Source organism: Aulostomus chinensis, chromosome 12 (assembly GCF_037954235.1).
Source record: "Aulostomus chinensis isolate RoL2024-O1b breed Wild chromosome 12, RoL_Achi_v1.0, whole genome shotgun sequence".
NCBI classification, from domain to species: Eukaryota; Metazoa; Chordata; class Actinopteri; order Syngnathiformes; family Aulostomidae; genus Aulostomus; species Aulostomus chinensis.
The window spans coordinates 6,475,740-6,501,819 of NC_141331.1; the positions used below are offsets into that span (position 1 = coordinate 6,475,740).

At 41.6% G+C, this 26,080-nt stretch overlaps 1 protein-coding gene across 1 annotated transcript in view; it reads right to left on the bottom strand.

Moving 5' to 3' along the window:
* Positions 1-26,080, bottom strand: part of thsd7ba (thrombospondin, type I, domain containing 7Ba) — a 208,141-nt gene that overhangs the window by 117,621 nt on the left and 64,440 nt on the right. Inside the window, exon 6 of the mRNA XM_086219797.1 lies at positions 25,093-25,269. Within this exon, the coding sequence (XP_086075923.1) occupies positions 25,093-25,252 (160 nt within the window). The 5' untranslated portion in view covers positions 25,253-25,269. The remainder of the gene's footprint in view (positions 1-25,092; positions 25,270-26,080) is intronic.

The following is a 26,080-nucleotide window of genomic DNA, read 5'->3' on the forward strand; positions in this document are numbered from 1 at the left end:
TGATAGTAAATGTTTTTGCCCGCGCAGATTCTCCTCACAAAACATCTGCCAAGTTCCCTCGCCATCCATCTTCTCTGCAGGAGTTAACTTTGACTGTTTCGATACATACATCCTTTGTCACAACACTTTTTAATTAAATGATACCTGTGCCACTGAGCCTCATTATGCACAGAGCTGTCCCCCATGCCACACTTCCATCAGTTGTAATTTATGAGAAGCAAGATGCATCCTCATTTACCACATTCATATATGCAGAAATTCATTAGATTATCATCAGGCAGTCAATCCATCTCCAGGAGACCTGATTCAGCTCGTATTAGGTGCGTCGGGATGAAAGGAATTAGTGAAATGTGAGCAAAAAGGGAAAAAAGAAAAAAAAAGTCATCGCCAGAGAAAATTCACAAACAAATGAAGCGATAAAAGCACTCATCAGCAGCATATAAAGGTTATGATGATGAGGTTCGGACTTCCTGTGTGAGGATGAGCAGGTAGACCCGGTCAAGAGTAAAGAAGAAGAAAGCAGGCTGAGTTTGAGTCTGTATTTAGTCTCCCTTCTCCTAATGAGAGCAGTGCACCGTTTCTTTTGTGAGAAGAAAAATGGTCTGCAGATGTATCGACACCAAAATTGCCAATTTACTGACTTTTAAAGTGCTCCAGCACAGAATAACAATCAAAATGATAACTATCAAAACAATAATGTTATATTCAGGAACGGTATTGCAAACAGCCGGTTTAAGAACATTCCAGAAGAGGAAAGGTTTGGATAAAATCAAGAATGATATTCATGTTTTGTTTTGCTGTCCTGTTTATGAGGACTGAGGGGATGCGTCAGTGGGTGAAAGGTCTTCCATTTATCATCCTCTTTATGAGAACGATGACCATGAAGAACTTGAAATGTGCCCAAGGAACATTTTTGATCACAGATTTTAGTCGTCAAGCCTCAGAATAAGCAGAATATTCCAGAACTGAGCTGTAAACTGTTAACGCGTTGTGATTGTGCAATGCACTGAAATAGTCTGAGTCGTACGCGGATCGCAGAAAGTCTTTTACTGAAGTCTTGCAAACCCGTGAGATCTGGGAAATCGAAGCACATGACAGGTTCTTGCATCACTCCATGTTCTGTTTAACGCTAAAATCTAGTTTTTAGTTTCGAATAGACGTACGGAACGAGTGTTAATTAATCTCATGATGATTATCGTTATTGTTATTATTATTGGTAGTAGTAGCATTTGTGCCTTGTGTGGTGTCCTTTACTGTTTGAGGAACTTCTTCTAGTACATTTTAAATACAAATCGTTCGATATGGTGTTGTAATCAAGAGGTCCGCTTTATTCTGAATCTTACGCGTTGAATGTCATCTGGTCACGAAGACAAATGACATATTTACATAACTAGTAAACAAGTGAATGTGCTGTAGCATTTGTGTTGTGGCTCGTCGCTGTGATTGGCAAAATATCCAACTGAACTTCAATGCCCAACACTAATGACTTATGTTCCCTGCGGCTGCAATTCTATACACATGGGCCAAATAAGCTTTTGTTCAAATTCAGCATCTGATTCCTGTCATATTTTCTCTCTCTTTTTTTTTCTTGTATTGATAGTGGCATGTTCTGTTGTCTAACTAGAATCCAGACAGTAGTATAAACAACACTGAAATAAATGTTAGCGGGTTTAATAAGTAGTCCTGAGAGGCCTTGTTAATCCGTAGAGCAGATTTCCTTTAAGATCTTGTTTATACAGATGGATCCCACTTCGAAAACCCCCTGAGGGAGTTCTCTGAGAATCAATGTGTTTACAGTACTTTAGTCCGTATCACTTTAAGACATGATGACTACAACGGGGGCCAGATTAAAGGGCACTATACTGGAGCTTTGTGGTGATCAGAATCTTTTTTTTTTTGTATTTAATTGCTTGTCTTACGCGGCCCTCTGAAGTCCCTGCACCAGCCTGTGTTGAGGTGACAAATAATTGGAGAGGATGTCATTCACCGCTCTGTGTCTCGCTGACCTGGGCCTTCTCTTCCATAAGCACAGTGGCAGAACTAATGACCGTATTGTCTACAGGCAGCAACCTGAGGGAAGGTGTTTTGACAATGCAGGTGACCCGGTCACAGCAGGAAAAATGATAAACTGACAACTGAATCTCAGGCAAATGCTGACACTCTTTTGCGAATGAAAACAGCTCGCGTGCAGCTTTGCTCCGACTTTTTTTGTGTCAATTATTATTTTAGCTACTTGCCTTTATCAAAAGGACTGATAAGCTTTAAATGTGCAGTGTGAAAACATACCAGAGAGAAAAAAATCATTAAAGCCAAACCTTTTCTTCAAGGTTCGCCTCGTCGTTCAAGGCCATAAAAAATAGTTTGGCTAATCTATTCCATTCCAGTGTAATAATCTAGTTGAGGTGTATTCATCCGCCAAGAGTCGGAAGAATCCTCTCAAGATCCTGCTTTACTTCGGAGGGTTTGAATGACATGCCACACACTGGGCTTTGGGTTCCGAGTCCTTGCATCCATTCCCAAAGCCGTATAATCTGGTTGTGTCTGGACAAATCTAATAATTTTTACTTGATTTTTTTTTTCTGCTTCGGTTTTCATTTCGTGCCACACTGCTGCTGAACCATACCCGTCAGCTCGCCAAACTGAGTGTCTCAGATTAATGTCTGACTCTGGATTTTGACAGAAATAATAATTATTATTTATTTATACACGCAAAAAAAAAAAAAAAAATCATCCTTGCCAAAGCTGAGCTTCAGTCTCAGCTCGACTATCTAACGATGATGAGTGCCGGTGTGAAGGCGCGGCGATGGATCCGAACGGGGAATAAAGTGACTGAAGGCGATGAAGGAAAACTCCTCATACGTGTTGGAGGAGTGACTTGACAGCCTTCATGGATGAAAATCTGCTCCGCTGCACCTCAGAGAGTTTTCTGGAGCTGATCTCAGCTGGAGGAGCAACTTACAAAGTTCTGCTTTATGTTACTTAATTATGGGGTGGAAAGCACTTTAAAGTGAGGAGGACTTAATTTCAGCAATTGCAACACCTTCGACCAGCAAGCCCTCAATAACTCAAAACGTTTGTCTCCTCTTTCTAGAACATTAGTGCTCCCACTGGTTGGCTGAGCAATTAAAACCAGTTAAAGTTGCTATTATGCTGAAAATCATGTGAAAGGAGTTACACAGATCAACCAGCCCTGCTCTTCACATTTTACATTCTTTGACACCTGTCATTCAGCCCAACAATAGGTGAGTGTAATCCTCAAATTACAGAACCGCAGACACAAATAACCGGCATTGATAACATTTGATTGGCATCTTATTTGTGTTTGGGAAAGGGGAAGTTGAAGAGGAAAAAGTATTGATCCCATCCAAAATTATTATTGGCTGTTCTTTTGAAAATGTTAAGGTTTGATTGGCAAATTCTTCTCTTGACAGACACCTGCTCGCTTAAGAATACACCGCAGGTTTTGAATCCTTCTTTGTCCGCAGGGTTTTTGAAAAAAGATTTATTTATTCAATGTATTCTCATGAAACATTAATAAGTTCTGCACAATATTTCATGAATTATGCTATGGATGTCCAGTAACATAAGCCATCAATGCGCCTGCGCAAACCCCGATAGAGATGACCTCAAGAAACATGCCGGATATTCCTTTTATTCTGAGTGGAGAATGCAACATTTTAACGTGTGGCACGGGTCTGGTCAAGTTAAAGCACCTACATTTAGGGTTAGGAGAAGATCGCGGTTTAGGTTAAATGGCCATGAATAAAAACGGCTGCAAACGGACGCAGGACTTCCCCTGGCTCGTGCTCGCCTTGATTCTATATGAATTATTGTTAATTGTTTATACATTAAGTAAAAAGACTGCATGAGAACAACCTTAGTTACTATTCATATTAGCCATGCGACAACAAATCACTGATATATTTATGCTATCAACACATCCCATTTGAACTTTTTTCATTTTATCATTCGCCCATAAAAAAGTAAATAACAATTAACATAGCAGATTTATTTTGAGCCACGCACTTAAATGAGATCAGTTCAGGTCCAAGAATTGAGTTAAGGACCGAGTCTTTGAGGACCCTGAGCCGGGAGAGTTAGTCTAAGTCGTGCTGCCAAGTGAAACCTGCAGAGACTGAACACTTCACATATCCTCCATCTGTCATTAGTGTTCCCTTTGTCCCTCAGTTATTAATCATATGCTCCCTCATTTTATGGTCATTTGTAAGAGGTCAAAGAAATAATGACGGGACAAATGGTTCCCAGAATCATTGTTACAGTACCAGAATTACGATGATTTTACCTTCATGTGATGATAAAATAAAGGATATTTTCAAGAACAGTTTGTTAAACTAATATTCACAGATATAGACAACTGAGTTTTAGCAGATTACATGTGGTTACCAAACCATTATACAAGTTTTTACTTATAAAATATGTTCCCCATTAATAGCCTTTGATTTTGGGTATCTATATTATGCGTTATCAGTTTTTGTCTAAGATATACCGAGTGTCAATATCAATCTATTAACATATTACTTTAGTTAATTTCTGTACATGACATCAGTTCATTATGATATATTTCTAATCTGCTTAATACACCACTGTTATGTTATTACTGAGTTTCTAGTATTGTTAAGCACTTTCAAAGTCTGATGTATTTCTATAAAATGGCCTGTTCAAAGCATGTATATTGAAAAGAAAATCAGCCCCAGAATCGCTCCCTGAGGTATTCCATGACAGAAAGAAGATAAACATGTTCACGAATAAAGGCAAAATGAATTGTAATTATTCAATAAGAGTAAAACTAATTCAGAGATAACCAATATGCACATGCTGCAGCCTCTCAATGTCATTTTTGCTGTCAACTGTGACAAAAATTATACTCAAGTCTGGCAGTACAAGGATGGGACAGCAGCCAGTGTCAGCCACTCTGAAATATCTTTGTTTTACTGGAACAAGCACAGTCTGCTCACTGGGATGTTGTCTAAAACCTCAGGTTCAGTCTAGGTGCGTTGAAGAGTTGTACACAGCCTTCCTGTTTTACTGTAAATATCATTTTAAAAAATGAACCTGTAATTGATGCATTCTTATGGATAGAGGTCTAATATTTTAATAAGTGGTTACACACAGAAAATTTTTGAGTATTCTGGGACACAGCCAGAGGATGAAGAACCGTTAATTATGGTGAGCAACCAAGGGGTAATCGCATGCATTACTTCTCAGATAAATTAAGGGGGCATTATATCTACAGGGCCTGAAGAGCGTTTGAAGTGCGCGACAGTGATCATAAATTATAACAAGACTGGCACAGTACAATAGAGCGGAGGCAGGGGGTATCAATAAAAGGTTTAGGAGCTACAATCCTTGATTGCATCTCACTGATTTTATCATTAAAAAGACAGCAGACTGATTACAAATGACTGTTTTTCAAAGATGGTCCACGGCGTTGAAAGGGTTCTGGGGCAGATTCATTAAAGGAAATCATCAACTCTGTAATGTGTTGACAATGAATATGAGACCTGTCTTCCTCTATCTTTGTTCCACCTTACACTCTTTTATGAGTTTGGAAGTCATTATTTATCCAGAGGTGGAAGTACAAAGAGATTGCTCATCAGTTTCTGTCGGATGAAGTTGGTGAACTATATCGCAGTCATAAAAAAATATCAAGTTTTGATATGGTTTCCTAATTAAGAGTTCTTTTTTTTTTGGCGAGTCGCATTATGCTGCTTTGGAGCATATTGACAAGGACAATAAACAGGCAGTTGGATATGAGTATGATGGATATTAAAGCACTCAGCGCTTATAAGTGAGCATTTATTTAGCAGATTTTATTAAGTTTTTATTATTCTTCGCTTGCTTCAACGACAATTTGACACCGTCAAGGCTGAAAGAATGATACCACGAGTGATTTACAGAACCTTAGAACACACCTAAGCAATTCAGTCATTTACTGGAATGCACAATTGGGATTCTAGTCAGATTCTCGTCCACGCTTCCACACAGTGAGTATTAATGTAGCACCTTTCTCTCATGGCTTTGCCTGCAGTCACTGTGGAACTTTTAGCCTGTATTAGGGATTTATTTTTCTTTGAGTTTGTTATGGATTTTTGTTTATGCCTCTTGAAGGAAAGCTCTCAAGTCAAAAATTGCAATCTATTTTGGCTTCAGTAATTTAGCGCATTTCTAAGTAATGCGGTCACCACATCCAAGTGGGCAGCAGACCCCACCAGTCCAAATACGGTGACCCTTTTTGGTGCCATCATGGTTAAAACTTCTCTGGTAGAGGCCAGTACTGTATGTCACAGTTATTCCTGCATATTCCTACAAATTTTCTCACAGGCATTACTATCGGTGATGTTGTACTTCGGCTGTTTCCGACGTGGCAGACAAGTAACACACAAGTCAAATGTTATCACCAAACGGTGCACATTTTGGCTGAGAAATAGGCAAAAATAACATCATCTTCATTCATGTTTGAGTGGCCGCGCCTAGTTTGATTGTTTTGATCAGGACCATATTCAGTGATTGTACCATATTCAGTCTGCAAGTACTACAAGACCAACGCTGGTGGCAGCTGATAGCAAGCAGGGGCTTTGGCTCCTTGCTTGCTCACCCACCTCCCACCTGATGGAGGCGAGTTGGAATTAAAGTTCTGTATCTGCATAACCCAGGGCCTGTGGGGTATCTGAATTATAATGCACTACTTTTCAAAGGAATAACGAGAAATTTATCACAAGAACAGCCTGGTCTATATGTCTTTGAGACCCTGTGATGGTCTACACTCAGGACTGTGTTGTGTTTTCATCAGAGAACCTCCCTCTCACTTGTAACCAGGATGGCAAATGAACACTAAATTACTGAAGTGCTTTATACAGGGAGATGGTGTATAATATTTTTGCTGACATGTTAAGGTGCACAAGACATTAATCAAGAGCATTTATGTTTCAGAGTAAAAGATTATGAAGAAACTCCCTGACCAGCTGGTCAGCGAATTTCAGAGTTTTAGATCCAATTATGATTGAGACAGCTCATCCATCGGGACCCTCCCCATATATCCCACCTTTCCGCTAGTTTGAAAACTGCAAGCCACCATGTGCTAATTAGCACCCCCCCCCCCCTTCAAAGGCAGTTTGATAATCAAATGTCTTAAATACGTTTCTGATTAGGAAGCAGCAGCTGCTATCTCCCAGTGGATTACCCTATAAAAACGTGACTTGGCACTGTAGTACTTCAGTTCTTCTCTAATACACTGAGCCCTGAAAACTGCAGCACAGCAGTTTCTGCAAACATAGCAAAGCCTATTTCTGGAACAAAAGTTAAAAAAAAATTAAAATAACAAGACTCAACTCAGTTAACGATATTAAATGAGAAGCATCATCCCCCAATAATCACATCCCTCCTAATTACTGTCAACCTGAATTGTGGAAATTATCTTAGACAACGAGCTTAATTTTATCATCACGTGGAGTCTGTCCAGACTTGCCTCCATCTTGTTATATATCACTATCTTAGGTTCTCTGTGCTGTACTTACATTCCTGTTAATAACATAATGAGTCGCAGTCGTCTAAGTCAGTCCAAACTCAGACGAGGCCACTAGAAGATCTCAGATAAACTAAACATGTACATGTTGGCTCCTCAAGAACCACATACATTTGGGGGCAGATCGAACTCAAAGGGCAGAAGAACGAATCAGTTTTCATTTTCATAAGCTTCATGATTTCGGTCTTTTAATTGAACAGATCAGATGCTGAGACTGGGAGAAGGTGTTAGAGTTCTCAAACATGTCTGTTCCACTCATCCTTCCAGCCGCCATTTTTCACTCTTCACACTCTTCTTTTTTTTGCCAGACTACGGAGAGACGTGCTTTCTTCTAGACAATGTAACCACGCAAGGTTCTCTCTAAACCTCTGCACTATTCTTCCTGTTTGAGTCAAAATGATGAATGGGATTGAAATGATTTGAATTGTTTCAGTATTGAACAAGACCTCAATGACCACAACAGCAAATCAGCTGAATGTAGCATGCAAGGCAGCTCGTCAAGGTCTGTTCACTTAAAGTATTCCCTGTTTGTAGCTGTGTCTCTGGCAACAAAAACATGTGTGTGTATGAGGGAGACGTCTGGAGAAACAATACAAGCTGTTTCTAGCAAGACAGGACTGTAAAAACAAAATGTAACATGTTTATTCAATTGTATTATAGACCAAAGCCATGGTCTTCTCCTAACCAGGTGGTTCATACATCCATCAAGCTAACCAGACCTCAACTTCAGCCCTGGCAACACTCTCTCGCTCTCTCTCTCTCTGTCTCTCTCTTTATATTATATATATATATATATATATATATATATATATATATATATATATATATATATATATATATATAGCATCTTCCACAGAGAAGAAAAGGAATCTTCAAGGCAAGCTTCTCACTGCAGGGGTTCACTCTTACATGCACAGTCCCACACAGGAGTGACACTTGCGACCACAGCACAGGAGGAGGCCGAAACCCCTGAGCACCAGTGTTTATCAGCAGAATGTTTCGAAGCTGGAGCAGTGAGGTTCACCCAGCACACAACTGTACGGTACCGTCTGGCTGTCACATGACCATTTCATATATGTACAAGGTTTTATTTTGGGCACATAAAAACTAAGTCTCAAAATCTGACATGACTGTCAGACTGGCAAGTGTTGGGTCGCGTCGGATCCTCTTCACTGCAGGGCTCATGTGACTCAGTGAGACAAAAATGTTAACAAATGTTAAATCCCACGGGGTCTACGTCTCCCTACAAGCGTGGGAGCTGAAACATGAGGTTGACGTGAATGACATGTAGCCTCATCAACTCCTGTATCAGCTCGTTTCTGTGAATATTATAACTTTGCTACTTTGTTGATTCTTCCATTCACTGGCTCAGGCACCGAGCTGCCAAATCAACCAGTCTGAATGCATGATCCCTGATCAAGGAAAGCCCTCCAAGCACCCCTAGAGCAAAACCCACCAGCGCCCCTTTCCCATCGCTGCCTGTTTATCATTACACTGCTGCTCTCTCCCTTGTTACGTCTTATTGAAATGGAACTTTGTCAGTGCCTCATTTTAATCCCTGTGAACTACACTCCCACCTGAGTTCTACACGAGATCAAAATTACTAATTTGGGATTTGTGGAACTCAGAAAACACTGTTTCAAAAGAATCCAGGCCTTGAAGGCTGAGATGTACTCCAGAGGTAAAGTCCATTTGTTGAGATGAATAATTATGAAAAGCCTTTGTACTGACTCTCCTAAGACAACCAGAGAAGATCAGTGCCACGGGATCATTTCAAAATGAGCGGAATTTCTGGCCGGGGACATTGGTTTTCTTATTGGTGAGCGATAAGATGATGTCATGTAAGACCGTCCTTTCATGCAAAGACATTCCTTTGGATAAAAATGCAGTTTAAAGTCCAAGAACTGCTAATAAGAAAACACAGAAGCAGAGTCAACAACAACTCGTCAGCAAGCAAGTTCACTTTTCTTTGAAATAATCCTGATACAGGAAGATTCCACTTACAGATGTCTTAGCATGCACGTTCCTGGAAATCCCAAACTGGGATTCGGAACAGTGATAAAGAAAAATAAAAAATCAAGAAGACAAAAAATAAAATATTAGAAAGCCTTTCTAAACAAAAGAGATAGTGAAATTTAAGCATTAGAAGAATTAATGAAATTGGTTTGTTGTGCCCAATTTGAGTCCAACAGTTTGATTCAGTTGTTTTCTTCCTTTATTCTCAAGAACAATGAATAATTCAGCTGCTCATCCAAGTTTAGGACAAATGAAAATTAAGTGGTAAGTCTAACTGAGAGCAAATTACATTCTGCATAAATGTGACTGGACAGCATCCAAATCCACTAACAAGCAATGGATGCAGAATCGTCTACAGTATAAATGTAGCGTGTGTGTGTGTTTGTGTGTGTGTGTGTGTGTGTGTGTGTGTGTGTGTGTGTGTGTGTGTGTGACCACTTAACTGAGGACACACTATACAGCTGGGAACAAAAGCCCTGCATGTCCCCAAATGATGAAACCCTGATCTTAGGCGTTTAGACCGGTCGGGCCGATCTGAATTTCTTTGCCCTCTTTTTCCTCCTATTCAAAAGCATCTCTGCCACCTGTTAAGAGCAGCAACACATTCGGTTTTTGAAAAATTAAACGACAAAGGTGTTTATTTCCATATAAAGCAGCGCATACAACCTGAAGAGGTGGGACAAGCTGCCTTATAGTTGTACTGAAAAAAGATTAAGGATACCAGTGAAAGTCTTTTTTTTCCACTCTTTTAAAATGCAACATGCATTGATGCTCCATTGTCAAATTATATACCTCAGCTACTGTCTGTGTGAGTGAAACAACCCTCTGAGCATGAAAGAAGCTCATATCTTAATCTTAATCTTCCAAACATCAAAAGCTGGTAATTTGAGTGCAGGATATTAATTATAGCTGTAATAACCGTGCTGGAATCTGAAAGAGTCAGAGAGATCATGCAAACGAATATTCCCCATAATGTGGAGCATCAGAGGACCTGCTTTACTTCAAGTCATCCACCTGCTTTGTAACTGAATCCATGTCCTGACATTCCCAATAAAAAAAACAAAAAACTATAAAAATCAAAAACCTTTTAAACAGCTTGTTAGCACCGAGATGGCGCGTTTTATTTCATGAAGGTTCCACTATCGAGAGGTTGGTTTCATCCTTTGTGAACGTGCGCAATCGTGAAGATTTTCTGTGACACCACCGCTCTCTGCATGAGCTCCTCCTCAGGTACCAGCCTGCATTCTGTGCCTGGCATAATCTCTGCTTCTGTTTTTCCTTCAGCATCAGCAGCCAACCCTTGTAGAGGAGAGAGGATGAGGTCCAGCAGTCCCTACCAACCTAGCACCCCTCCCGGTGCACCAGCAGCCAATCCTGGGCTTGCCTGCAGAAGCCCTCCAGAAATGAAGGGATGCCTCGATATCTGTCCAGCTGGACTGGCCTGGTGGACACCGTGTCCCCACTCCCTCTAGGTTTGCCCAGATGTCAATCAGGTATAGTGTCTGTGCATTGTGGGAGGTGATCAGGAGGAGTTGTGCTGTCCAAACTCTGTCCCCGCGTGTTTTATGTCATCGTACATGCTTTCAGCACAGCACAGTATTTGCTGAGGCGCCCCTCATGGTCCCTGAGTGGGAGCCTCATCTTCATCCATGGCTCTCCTGAGGACGATGGCAGGGGCAAGCATCTCTGCAGCAGCATGTTGGGCTTCACCCGCAACCTCTCATTTGCTTCTGTCCATGTGATGGGTTTGAGTCCTACTTGACTCATTCAGTTTTGTGTAAATAACTGATTTGTCAGGCCTGGGGTTTTATCCATGTGCCAACAGGCTGAAGAGGAAGCAGAGCTCAGGCCACGCAGTGGTGGACCTGGGGGGGGGGGCGGAGGTTCATGCTGAGAACAAGGGCAGGAGACATAATCTTTAGGATTATATACAAGAGGAATGAAAACAATAGTGACAGCTCTATGAGGGCTACATCTATAGTCAGCTCATCTGGAGTTACATCATGTAACCAACGCTGACACTGATGCTCAGCTCAAAGCATCAACGGAACGGGGACGCTGGTGTTGCTGAGGACTGGTTCAATCCTAGGTTTGCTGTTTAATGAGCGACACAAGTGATAATTCAAAATGTAAATTCACTGGCAAGCACTTAATATTGGCAGGATAACTCCTCTGCAATCTGCTAATCACTGCCTCCCTCATCTCTGTTCCACCTCTCTCTTGTACATCCTCTTGTCTGTTTCAGCACAGCAGATGATCAGAGGGTGAAATAAAACAAGCGCTCTTGATGGACAGCGCTCCGCATTCAGAAAATGACTCATGTGGGAGTGTTGCTCAGGTAAAAATAAAATCCATTTTGTTTCACATCACTGTCTTTCCTGTCTGTTTCCCACTGGGTCAAATCCAGAGTAAACAGAGTGGGCTATTGTAGCAGGTCTCTGCAGATAATACTGTTCAAACAAAGAGAACATTATTTATATTTCCTTCCGTCTTAGTGCATCAGTAAAGAGTTCCCATCCTGCAGTTCTGAAGAGATCTTTTAAGTGAAGTGAAACATCCACCTCTGGATAAATATGTCATTAATTATCAAACAAAGGAAGGAGACAGAAACAGAGTGTAACCTGCTCGATGAGATGAGATACTTCATTTACCTCTCGCTATGGCTGCAGGAGGGGGGTGAAGCCCTTCTGCTGACTTTCACTATTCCAGCACGGTGAGCAGTCTGTCAAAGGAAACCACACCACTCCTCTCAGGAAAAATTAGCACAAAATTCCCAGTGTTTTCTTACCTCTCAAGTATTGTATCGTCTTGCATATTCAGGAGCTTCCCTTTGGACTCTTATAAATCAGTCTGACTAAAACCCTCAGGCGAAGCTTGTGTCATTAAAACTATTGTAATCACAATAGGCATGCCATGTTTCGCTAAAGTAGCAAAGTATAAACTGGAATCACAATGAAGTTTCCTCACTTGTGAGCATTTAAGGAGAATTTTAGGAACTCTTGACACGAGTGAAGAACGGAATGCGAAAAAGAAAAAACAAGTAGACGCAACAGAATGCAAAAAACGCACTTCAACAAAGGATGTGACTGAAATAATTCACATCAGCAATAAAAAAACAAGGCTGCCATTTATGGACTAAAGAAGCAACATTAAAGTTGTAATAAAATCACCATTCTGGTATCTTGAGAGCTTTCACACAATGAGTCCGTCAACCTGCAGCATCTCTCTGACCCGGTCTGGTTGGTTTTTACACAGAAAAAAAACTCCAAGCAACCCAAAATGTGTCACTACTGTACAAACCACATTTGGTGTCAGTAATGCACCTCTTGTATAAGCTAGTTTGCCCACTGACAATTTACCCAACAGAGGAACATGAGAACCTTCACCATGTTTATTTGTCTGGGACGGGAGCATCAATATTTCTACTGCTGTTTATTGTGTAAATCTTCTATTTCTTTCTTCTATTCAAACTACCACAGGTTGGATGTTCTGTCACATACAAAATTGCACCCGCTGACAGGAGTCGTGTGGAGTCAAACTTGTAGATTATACACAGGTAGCTGAGCCGGACCAAGGTTTTTAAAAGCATACTTGGACCACCTTTCAACAAGGTCTTGGCCCTGTTGCTGAGGGTGTGATTGCTGTGGTCACATCAGCCCTAACAGGCCCCACCAAAGGGGAAGACAGACCACAGTTCGACTCAACTGAATTAAACAAGGCAGGTGTGAATGCACCCTTAAAACCTGACAGCTACAATGAGAAACTTTATATTTATGAGAGATTTATAAAAGATCATTCATGTATTAATCAGTCAGTTCATTTGCCATTTGCTGAAGAATCCACATTGGAATTTTGGCTGGATCACTCATGTAATCCTGACTAGCCTCCCCCAAGAAGACCTTCAAACAGACCTGCTCATTCAAGATGCTGCTGCTGCCCGCATACTGACAAGTTTTCAGATCTTTACTCTGGTATTCCAGTCAAATGATTCCAAGGCCCTAATTTTCTAGAAGTCCCATCAAAATATAGCTCCAGACAACCACACAGGTCTCTCAGAGTTGCAGGAACCGGTCAGTTAGTGGTGCCCAGAGAGGGAGAATCCCTTTTAGCCATTATGCACCCACTACTGAAATTAGCTCCCCTTTATGTTCCCCAGCTGTACTCTTTTTTTTAAAACTTCACTGCACAGCTTTGGATTTTATTGCATTGGTATATGTTTTTATCTCTTTGTATTTGTGTTTCTTATTTCTTAATGCTTTTTTTTAAAGAAAAAACTTTCTCCTTTAAACTTCTGAATTTTTTGTCTACGAAGCACTCCGAATGACCTCCGTCTATGATAAAGTTGCTGAACACAGTAAATAAACTAAAAACCATGTGACAGCGAAGCTTAATTTGCTTTTGTTATGTGCAGCAAAAAAAATATTCAAGGCTTTCTTCTGTTCATTCAATGCAGAGATAAATTACTTTTACGATCCCTTTTATATGTCTGACCTTCACACAGACGCGCATAACACACGAGCACAAGGGCGTCCTGAACTCAAAACTCCTGAATCCCAATTTCCAGTTACGCATCAGACAACATGGTACGTCCCCGCACGGCTCCGCCTGCTGCTGGTTTACTGAAATCTGTCTGCTTGGGCCAGTTCACTGTTCCGTCAGCAGATTTACCTTATTTGCATTATTGGAGCTGAAACAGTTGACTAATCAAATTGTACTCCCCTATTTTTCAACTGGTTTTTGTGAGGTACAAAAGTTCATTCAAACTAGTTCAGCTGAGCTTTCATGTCAACCACAAAAAAAAAAAATCCGCCATTAAAATAGTACTTCACCCAAAAAAGTGCGTAGTTTCCCTTTCGAGTACTCACTTATGGTTGACTGCGTTACTTCTTAGTGACTTCGGAATACATAAAGAGCCAGCCACGTATATTTAGCTTGAAGCTAAAGGCCACCGATGGCTAACAACAGCAAGAGTTCCTTGAGGCGTAAAAACATTTAAGTGCATCATCTGGTATGGTCAAAGTCTTCCTTAACCAGCTGTATCCTTGATAATCACAAAACTACAAACTACAATCCCTCTGGTTCTGAGGTTAGTTTTCAAACAGACATTTTTGCTGTTGTTAGCCATCATTAGCCATTAGCTTAGAGCTGAATATTTGTAGCTGGCTCTTTCTGCATTCTAGAATCACAAAGAAGAAATGCAGAAGCAAAACAATGTCTGTAAGCTCAAGAAACCTATTTGTACTTGAAATGCACAATACAACTTTTGGTTGAAGTTCCACTTTCAGTCACCAGGTGTTTGATTTGTGCATATCATGTGATTTCACCTCCAATTGATTTATGAATATATTTCCTTTTGGTACATTCAGGGGACCAAAACTCTCAAAAAAATGGACAATTCAAGGCCAAATGAAATAAGAAAATGGTTCTCATTATTCAGACATCTGGGGTGCACCTGGATGCCCTCATTCTGCCAGCAGCACCGGTGCAGCTCAGCAGCTTTCCCAGTGACCTCGTGCTTCCAGCTATTAAATCCAGACTGTACTTCCCACCTGTAGTGGGATGACAACCCTGTGCAGCGCCAATGCCTGTGGCGTCCATGCAGACATCACTGCCGAGGCGCCGCTTCCACCAGCCCTCTCCCCTACATTGAGAAGCCTTTGATAATGACTACCATTGATAGAATGCTCTTGAAACGTGTGGCAGGCTGCAAGCAGGATTTGAACAGCCACCACCTGCTCCAAAATCTGCTGTTTGATGGACACATCCACTGCCCCAACCTAGCTCCTAACATGGACTCTCTTCCTAAAAATGGATGTCATTACTCTGTCACTTGCCAACAGCTCTAAATCTGACACTTGAGGGTTTCCACCGGTGTCATACTCGGGACAGAGTTGCGAGTGGGACCGGATACGTCAAAAGGATTAGAGAGGAAATGGCTGGTGTTGAGCAGGAACAGTGGGAATGTTTCTTTATGTTTCATCACTTTTGTTTTTTTTTTCATACATCAATGCTTTTGGTCACCCTTGTGGGTTCTACAACTATTTAACCAATGACAAGAACTTGTGTCTAAACTCATAACTCCATTGGTATCCTGAAACTGTCAGCCAACTCTCATAGCTCCACTCTGCCTTCATCTTGAAGGAATGTTGCACACAGCAGAGCAGAAGGGAAAAAGAAATGAGGCAATTTTGTCAGGCTTACTCTGAGGTAAATAGTTCAATAAAATGTTTTCAAATTTCCTGGAACGTAATGGTTTGGGGCAGACAAGGAGTCGACCTTTATTAAAAAGTTAACAGACATATTCCCCTCTGACCACTGAAGGCTAGAACAGCTCCATGACACAAGCAGGCTGCTGTGTAAATTCAGAATGTGACGCATTATTTGTTGCTGGACACATCGGAATACTGGTTGCTCTGGCTGTCGGTGACGTGGCGGGTGACATCCCGGGACGTTGAGCGCCACTCTGTTTGTGCTTAACGACGTGGCCTCTGAGTCACACTCTCCGTTTCCCTCCGCTGTCGTCTCCACCGGTGCATCGCTGCAGATTTCCAACTGCTTTTTTTCCCCCAGAAGTTGGATTTCAGATGCAGTTTCGTCTGCTGCAGCGGTCAGTCTGGTCTGCTCTATCAGATTCAGCCGCCACTCCCTGCCCCCGTGCATCTAAGATGGAACACCTTCAAATATGTCTCACAGGACCTCAAACACACCATTTTCACAGGTGCAGATTTGATTCCAGCTAAAGGTGCAAAGACTACAGAAACTTGGAATGGTTGTAAAGAGAGAATGTATATTTGACGCCACAAGATAACTTGTTCCCATAATGTAATTTTTTGAGAGCATGAGGGGCTGCACGGTGGTGCAGTGGTCAGCACTGTCGCCTCACAGCAAGAAGGTTCCGGGTTCGAGTCCCAGCTGGAGCACAGGATCTTTCTGTGTGGAGTCTCCATGTTCTCTCCATGCCTGCGTGGGTTCTCTCTGGTACTCCGGCTTCTTCCAACCATCCAAAGACAAATTGGGGACGAGGCTGATTGATACTCTAAATTGACCGTAGGTATGAATGTGAGTGTGAATGGTTGTTTGTCTGTCTATGTTGGCCCTGCGATGGACTGGCGACCTGTCCAGGGTGAACCCGCTCCAGCCCCCCCGCGACCCTTAATGTAGGAATAAGCGGAAGACAATGGATGGAGACCATGAGGTTATACCTTGTTCTGTTAAATGCAGGTATTTTATATTTTCTGAAAAATTTAGATCTTGTAGCCAAGAACAGAGCGAATTATATCTTCAAACACATTTAAATAAATGACTGGAGCTGCTTTTCAGTGACACAATGGCACTTCAGTGTGTAAATATTCAGTGACAACAGGGATCATTAATTTTCTAGTCACAGCAGTGACTCTCCCTATTCTTCTCTAATGTTTCATAATGGAAAGAACCGGCTTCTGGAGATTTGTCCAGAATTGGAGCATTGGAAAAAGTGATATGAAAGGCCTGCACTGCTTGAAAGGGACTTGTGAGAGAAGAGCGCCTCTGAAAGCTAACTCTTTTGTGAGAATATTCTCATGGGATTAAGGATCTGACTGCGAGGAATTTCCTTGCCTTGTGGCTCTCATGAGACTCACTGACAGTTTTTATGACAGCCTCGATCGGTTTCCTGCCACTCACAAAGAGGGACACAAGTTCAAAATAAGATATCAGTTGCATAATCGATGTAAAAAGGGCGTTTAAGGAAACGCATCACATTTAGTCCGCTACCACGTTGACAGCTGGCATATGCAGTTTACTGTTACAAACAGCTTTCTGTGCCGATGGCGAAATTTAAATAAGAAAAAAGAAGAACGTTTTGTCGTTCTTTTTTTTTTTTTTAATCAATAGACATTATTGAGATGTAGATGGATGGTCGATGTTGACGGGAGCGGACATTGTTTCTGACACGTTATTTCATGGTTGAAAACTGTATTTTGCTCAATTCTTGCAGGACTTGTTTGCTACCAAGGCCATTTGCCAGACATACAAAAATGAACTTATTTGAACCAAGATAGTTTATACCTCCAGACAGAATGGAGCATAATGGGAAGAACAGGTCACGTATGTGCCTGAAATATACTGCTGCAGGCGTGTTTACACCTCTTTAGTTCTCGTCACTGGAGAGAAGCAGGTATTGTGTACAGCTGCGTGTCCGCTGTATCGTCTGAGGAGTTTTCCCAGGAGATTTCAACTAGAATACTTATACACTCTTGTTTAACTTAGCAGTATTTTTCTACAAATACCAACTGCTTAAAACATTGTGCAGTGAATGCATTTTAAATTACACCCTATTGTTAAATTGCATTGAAATGTTGCAGGGCTGCGTTCGGTTAGAGAATACTCCCAGTCTTTTCATCATCCGCTTGAGAAAGTTGCCTCCCATATTCCGCATCTTAAGGGGGTTCAAGACCCTCCTGTATTTCACACACTGCCTAGTATCTCTCATCACTTGAAGGAAGAATAACAGGCAGCAGCTGCTTTTATCTGCTTCACAACTACTTGTCTATTCTTGGCTATTTGTCTTATAACTTCTATTCTTCACAACACTGACTCTCCTATAATTACTGTATCAGCGTGTCACTTTACAAAGCCTTATATTCTTTTCCTTAATCTTTCCTCGAGTGTCTGAGGAACAAAATTAATCTCAAAGTCTCCTACTCCAGAAACATCATCCCAGAAAATAAAATTACTGCCTCTACCGATTTGATAACTTTACATTTGCAAATGTTTGAAATTCCGATTTTATTTGTTTTCAGTACTTGTTTCAGTCTGTCGTGACCTCACTGATCGACATTTGGCAAGCAGTTGTCTGTTCTGTGTGTATCAGTTTGTATTTTATTATTGTATTGTATTTAGTTTTAAGCTATGCAGCTGGAAAAATGTCTCACTAACAGGGATGCAAAGTCCACAGGAAAAAGACGAAGAAAAAAAACAACAACCACCTGGTCAGCTGGTGGAAAGGTTCCATTGGAGTCATCCTGAAGTGTCAGTGAGCGTCATACCATCTCCTCATTAGCCAGCGTGATGAAACAAAACCTTTTCTTCTATCCTGAGTAAAATCCAGCCCTATTTTTAGATAAATTCTTCTGAGGCTGTAGAACAACTATGTGACAGGATCACATCAGCTCTGTGCTTAAATTAACTTGTTTTGGTTGGGAAGGCTAAGAAAAAAAAAAAATCCACTGACTTGCCATTCCAGTCAGAAGGCTGCCAAATGACATGTTTCCTTTATTTGGGAACCCTAAGAGATTCAGATGCCCAGAAACGGAGCCACAGAGGGTCTTTGGTTTCCCCTCAAGTCGCCATTTGTATCCATCTTTGGGTCATCTGCAGGATAGGAAACTCTGTGCAATCATGATCCAAAAGGAGAATCTATTGATTTTAGAGACGCCTTGATTGTTCCCCAGCACCGCAGTTGCAGACAATAACCGTTATTGCTTTATTCAACAAAAACCTCATCATTGACTTCAGATGCAAGCTGCAACTCAAAACCAGCAAACCCGGATCCATCACTGACACATTTCTTTGTGCTCACATTGGCAACAACCTTAAAAGGAAGATAAAACAGACAAAGAAAGCCTATTTTTGTCCCTGTCAGCTAAAGAAATTCAGAGTGAGGAATCACTTTCTCGGCCATCCTCTTCACCTCATCCATAACAGTTTAGCCACTCACTCCCAGAACAGACCACAACACATTGTCAACCAATCTGAACTCATCGTCAGCCCCTCCCAGCAGTCCAATCACGTCACTGCAAACAGACAGTGAAAAGGCCAAGACAAATTATCTTTAACTCCACTGACCCAAGACCACCACGCACCCGCAGCCTGCTGCTGAAACTGGTCTTCACATCCATGGGAGCTCCATACATCTGTGCACATTTATTTATTAATGTGGCCATGAATTACTGTGCAATTTTAATACATATTTTGTTGGCCCCTGTACATTTTTACAATGCAGGAACCTGGTAAATCTAATGTAGGGTGGTGAAAATGAATTCCACCGGCCAGGCTGCGTTTGTTAATCCAATCCTACCTGGTCTAAGATTCCTCATGCTTCACAAAGCAATGCTACGTTCATAAAACAACTCTTTTGTTTTTTTAGTTTTCAATATTATGCAGGGATTCTACCCTTTAAATAATGTATGATAAATTAGCTGAGCTCACTGTGAAGCAGTCACTGTTCTTGTCCTGACAGGCTCAGTCCCGACACAGCACCTCCTCAGAGCTTCTTTCACTGAAACAACAGAGCCTCGCTGCAGCACTGATGTATGATATCTGCTTTGATGGTGCAACACTGTGGTGAAATTACAAATACATTCACTCAGACTGGGAAATGAAATGTAAATATTTCCTGATTGCTCACATGAGCTGGTCTCTTTCAGACAAGAGGTCCTGGGTAACACTGAATCTTAGGGATTCAGCCCCATAAACTCTCTGGATAATCTCGCTGAGGTTCTTCTCATTAAGAGAAAACCTCTATTGATTTCTCAGTCGTGTGAAAATCATTGGCCCTTAGCTGATTGTTACAAGAGAAAGTCCCAAAATAATTTAGATGAACAATTTAGGAGACACGCTGTATAAATTAATTCTCCAGAGAAAGCAGGTATTATTAAGACAACAACACATAATACAGTTTCACTTCAGCCAAAACAGGAATGTTAAATGAAAAATGCATAATTGCTAGAGTAATGTTTTGTTTTAATGACTGTGCTCCACTGTGGCCTCACAGCAAGAAGGTTCCGGGTTCGAGTCCCGGCTCGGGCACGGGATCTTTCTGTGTGGAGTCTCCATGTTCTCCCTGTTCCTGTGTGGGTTCTCTCTGGTACTCCAGCTTCCTCCCACAGTCCAAAGACATCAAGAGGGAACGAGGCTGATTGATACTCTAAATTGACTGTAGGCATGAATGTGAGTGTGAATGGTTGTCTGTCTCTGTATGTTGGCCCTGTGATGGACTGGTGACCTGTCCAGGGTGAACCCCGCCTCTCGCCCGTTGACGCTGGGATAGGCTCCAGCCCCCCCGCGACCCTTAATGTGTAGGAATAAGCGGAAGATGACGATGGATGGATGGATGGACTGTGCTCCACTCACAAGGAGCATGTTTATCCCAGGGAGGGGAAGAACTTTGAACTTAAATCCTGTGGCTCTCCCTGACCATCCAAATTACAATGGACAAATAAATCTGTCATTCTTTAAAAGATGTTCTGCTTATACAAAAATTACAAACATTTTTTTCAAAATTTAAATCTTTGGGAAAATTTGGACAGAGGTGCATCACGTATTTGTCTCCCAGTGGTTGCTCCCTGTCGCTGCACCTACCACAGTAGCTGTGTTGGCCCTGGCTCAGCTGGAAGGGGAGGGCTTCAGCGTGGTAGTGTTGTCTTGTCCTCTGAGTTCGGAGTTAAATAATGCATTGTGATGTAAAGTCATTTTAGGATGCCCGTCGTCCACTGGCCAGGAACGACAGCCATGCAGGCTAAGGAAGCGGAGGGGCTATATCTTCCTGCTAGCCTGGGAACCCCAGGGAGAGGGAAGTTTGGGCTTCCCTCTCAGAACGGCTACGGCCCAACAACCCGACTTCAGACAAGCGGTTTGAAGATGTAAACTAAACTAAGACACTGGAGCGCAGAACACACGTGTCGTAATATGGCAGCTCAGTGATGATGAATTCCAGGGGTAGAATGCTGTTGACAATATAATCGGGCTGGTGAGGAGAGACAATGAGGATCAAGGTAACCAGGCCAATTATGAGCGCTCCCTCAGTTTCAAATTACAGAGCTGGATTCCCCAGTCAAGAAAAAAACAAAACAAAACAACCGACAAATTGAAATAAAGGTGGCTTTTTGTTTTTTGGTTCTTGTTTCTCCGGCAAAGAAAAGAGTTTAAAATACACTCCAGCTCCATCTGGGATGGGTTCTGACTTATATCCAAGAATAAAGCAACTCTCTTCCTGTTTCTTCAACTCAACTGTGCAAACATGAACAACTGATGGCGGAATCTGAAACACCTTTGATTGCATTCATCTCAGATATGAAAACCTAGGAGAGAAGAGCTAATTCGTCAGTAGATTAAAGCTGACACTGGATCAGCATGGCGTCTCGCTGTCATGTTTAAATGTAAAAGCTTATATAAAAGCTGAAAATAAATCCTATTTAAATGCTCCCTTTCATCCGCATCCTGATGCCAACAACGCCACTTGAACAAAATCATAGAGGCAGAGAAAGTTTCAGAAACTTTCACATACACAGTTATGCTCCAAAAGCAATGCCTTCAACATAAAAAGTAGACAATGAGCAACCACTGCAATGTAACGAAGAAGCCACACACACACGCACGCACGCACACACACACACACACACAGTACTGGAAATTAAACTGTGCGATGCTAATCAGCAGTGCAGTGCAATGATGTGCTGTGAGGATACCTGCAGTGGGAAACAGTTAATATTGAGTCCTAATTACATGTGGCAGCTCCTTGCGCGTTTCTCTTGCCCATAATTGAATACCTGAAACATTCAGTGATTGCTAACTGTCCTAAAAGAGAAATAAATGGATCTTATTAACTCTGACTCATGTTCCATCCTGCCCTCCCACCCCACCCCGAGCGAGGGAAAACGAAAAGGCAGCGTTAAAAATATCATGGAGGTGACATGTCAACTCGTCCAACCAGAGCCACATGTAATTTAATCTGATGAGAGAGAACTAGCAGAGCGCCGAAGAGCACGACTAGGTGGCAAAATTCTCTTTAAAATGTACTCAGCTGATATAGGCTCAGGCGTGGCGTGACGTGGCTCAGAGGTAGAGTGGCCGTCCAGCAACCGAAGGATCGCTGGGAACTCTCGCCTCCCGCCCAATGTCAGCTGGGATAGGCTCCAGCAAATATAAGTCAAGTAGTATTGTAATGATTGACTTCCATGTGTGGTGTTGGACCTTAAAAAAAAACAAACACAGAGGTTTACCTGACCGCTGACATGATCCAGCGTGGATTGTTTGGCAGTTATGTTTCGAACTGAATGCAAATGTTTGGCTCTGATGTAAAATACACTAAACGAGACCTCTGTTCATGTGCCATTTGACTCTTATGGGTTATAATTTTTTAATGTAAAGGAAGATTGTGCTCTAGTGTTTAGTTCTGGTTTTGTTGTCACCATATCAACTACGCCATGATATTTCTCTAGTTACCAGTAGAGCTAACCACAGTGTAACCACAGTGTAACCACAGTGTAACCACAGCGTAACCACAGCGTAATTACATCAGGAGTGCCACTGTACACATGATGTCACCATGGAAATCATTTGCAAATGGCCACTTCTGGCTTTTCAGTGCTAATAAGAGTCAGGCTGTTTAAAATGGATTGTCTTTGCACAGTCCGTTGAGGGACTTTAGAATTGTCCCATTAGCGTTTCAGTTCTTTATTCTGCTCTCTGAGACACTGGTGAAGGTCAAGCTTAAATGACTCCAGCTCTCTGTTTGAGCCTAGCTCCCAGCTTAGCCACAGTTCTGGGAACCAGCTCCCACAAAAGCTTTATCCCACAATGCTTCTGGCCTAGATAGACACACCAACCACACAATGCAGTGGTTGTGCATAATTTAGGACAGTTCTTCCTAAATTGACAAATCCTTAATTAAAAGGGAGCTTGTCAGCCAAAGTATATTTTCATATTCAGTATTCAAATATACTATATTCATGGTCGGGGGAATCATTTGCCAACATGAAAGTGATGCTGAGTCTTGTGACATAAAGCCCAGGGCTTCTGCATAAACAGTGATGGTGAGACAGATATCCCTGCCTGTGGAGGGCTTACTCATTTAAACCCTAATAAATATGTCTAGTTACATCAACTGACTGTTCCTCAAGTGAAGTTGGTATTGTTAGATACAACTTCAAAGCATCTGTGATACAGATTGTTACAGTTTCTTAGTTTTCCCGGGTGTCAAACTGATATTAGGAGGGAATATTCAGAGGTTAGGCATCTCAAGTCTCACGGTTGTCTCGAAAGCGTCATCACCATCTTTGCCATAAAACCCTCACGCCGGGTGTCCCGGTTATATCCTTTTTGAAGATGTTCTATTTCAACTGAAATTACCAAATCTCTTTGTCGCTGAGGCAGTGTCATTACCCAAACACAGAGTGAGAAATGAAAGTGCTAATCGCACAGCAAGAGAGGCTTTTGTGTGGGAAGGCCAACTTTTCCTCCTCAATCTGCTTTGCAAATGTACTTTCAATTGAATTTGTGAAGCAAGTGAAGGATGAATTGTGAGATTACCTCAAATTCCTTTTTGTAAGCGAGTGACATCAGCTTTCAATTCATTTTTCCAGCAGTGATTCATACAGAAATATTAATCTACACAAGCCGAAACATAACAAACGAATATCAAAGACTGCACGTGCTGGATTTACATAAATAGTATGCTGTCTATTAATAGCAAATAAAACTTGCTTAACATATAAATGTATACATTTGGGCTTAACTGAATAATCATGCACCCTTTGCAGCATAGAACCATGTCAACTAGATGTATCTGGGCCATGCATCCACAGCGGAACGTACATAGTTGTTGCCACGGTGTTATTTACTGAGTATCTGTGTCATGTTATCGTTGCATACACATCAATGTGGTGGCAATCCAAACACACATTGACACCACAAGGCTGGAGGAGGAAGTGTCATGATGCTAACCACTCAGGTGTACAGGCTGAGCAGCTTGATGATGACGAATAGCAGCCTACTCCTCAGTAATATGCGCCAGATAGCAGAGGGTTTGTTTTTTTTTCTCTCCAAATAAATGCTTGCAGTGAAACGTAGTGATGCACTGTTTTTATCAAATAATGAGAGATAGTATGGGTGGCTGACTGGGGTGTGCAGGCTCAAAAACTGTGTAGATTTAGATTATTTTGCACAGTTTAAAAAAAACACACAGAAATGACAGAGATAACAAATACTATACAGGTGCAGGAAGAGGCGCTGTGCCCATCTGAAGGCTCCTAGCAAAGGTTTTTGTAGAGATTATTATCACAGATTATGCTTTTGCTCCAGAGATTTGTTAATGTTACGAAAGGCATATCTATTAAAATACTGTAAAACTGATAGCAAGAAACAGTCGTCTCCAATGTTAGCATAATTCCTATATTCTTCACTGTCCTCTTTTGACTCTTAACGGTGGATTGAAGCGGTAGAGTATCACACAACCCTCATGAAATGGCTCGTTTCATTTTCAGAATTTGGTCTGAAAAGACTTGGGAAGTTTAGAGGAGCCACATGTTTAAATTATTTCCATTCATCAACCTTAGCAGAGAGCTAACGGGAAGTAGCTGTCTCAACTATAGCGCATGCTCAGTACATATCCTCTGCTGCCACAGGTAAAAACTCCATATGCGCTGTGATGCAGACAGATTTACCTGGCAGTGATGAGCCCAACATCTCGTTTGGCCAGGACTTGAAAGTAAGGGACATTCACTTACACTTTAATATGATGCACTACGGCTTAAATGAGGAGTTAAACATTGCACCTGTTTTCCAGGAGAACTGCCGGTCTTTAGGGAACTCGAAGTCTGACTGGACTGGGAAGGAGAAGAGAGACAACAGGAAAAAGAAGCTGAGGTAGTTCCCTGCTCGCCGTGTCCAGGCAATGACCCCAACGTCATCTTTCAAAGTCATAGTCCAGCCCATTGCTTCCTCTCTTACTCCTGTGGAAACAACATCAAATCCATGTGTAACTCACTCATAAATGGCAACCAGAGAGAAACATCATCTTGTTTCAAGGTTTTTGCGACCAGAATTGTATTGGGTTTTTTTTTCCCAATACAGAGGAGACATTACACATCAAATAGGAACCACAACAGTGTGTTGATATTGCGCATCACAACTTTGTCTATACTCCAAGACACGCGGGTACAGACTCACAGGATGAGATGAACTGAATCCTGAACAAATAAATAAATGAATCATAGAATATAAATACATTCATTTAATAATACAGAACTAAATTCAGTGCCCTGTTGTTGTATGCCTCTGTGAACCGCGCTTGTCAGAGTGACCTTCACATTTGACCTTTGACCACCAAAATCTCTCCGGTTCATCCTCAAGTCCAAGTGGACATTTTTGCTTAAGTTAAAGAATGTCCCTCATGGGGACCTCGAGATAATTCTTCAAAAATGATGAGACAGATATCACGTGCGATGTGAGGAAACAGTGACTTTGACTTTTGACCTTTGACCTCAAAATCTTTTCAGATCATTTTTAAGACCCAGTGGATGTTTGTGGCAAATGTGACGAAATTCTCTGGAGGCATTCCTGAGATATGGCTTTAGAGAGAACGAGACAGACAGACAGAAAATCTGAAACCATAATGCATCTGTCTCACAATTATTGCCGGCGCGGAGGCATAAAAAAGAATGTGTACCCAGGAGGACTCTAAATAAACACATCAGTCTGCCATGTCTCCGCTAAACCCCCCAAACAAAATTCAATTATAGTTTACTGAAACAAAACCTCCTA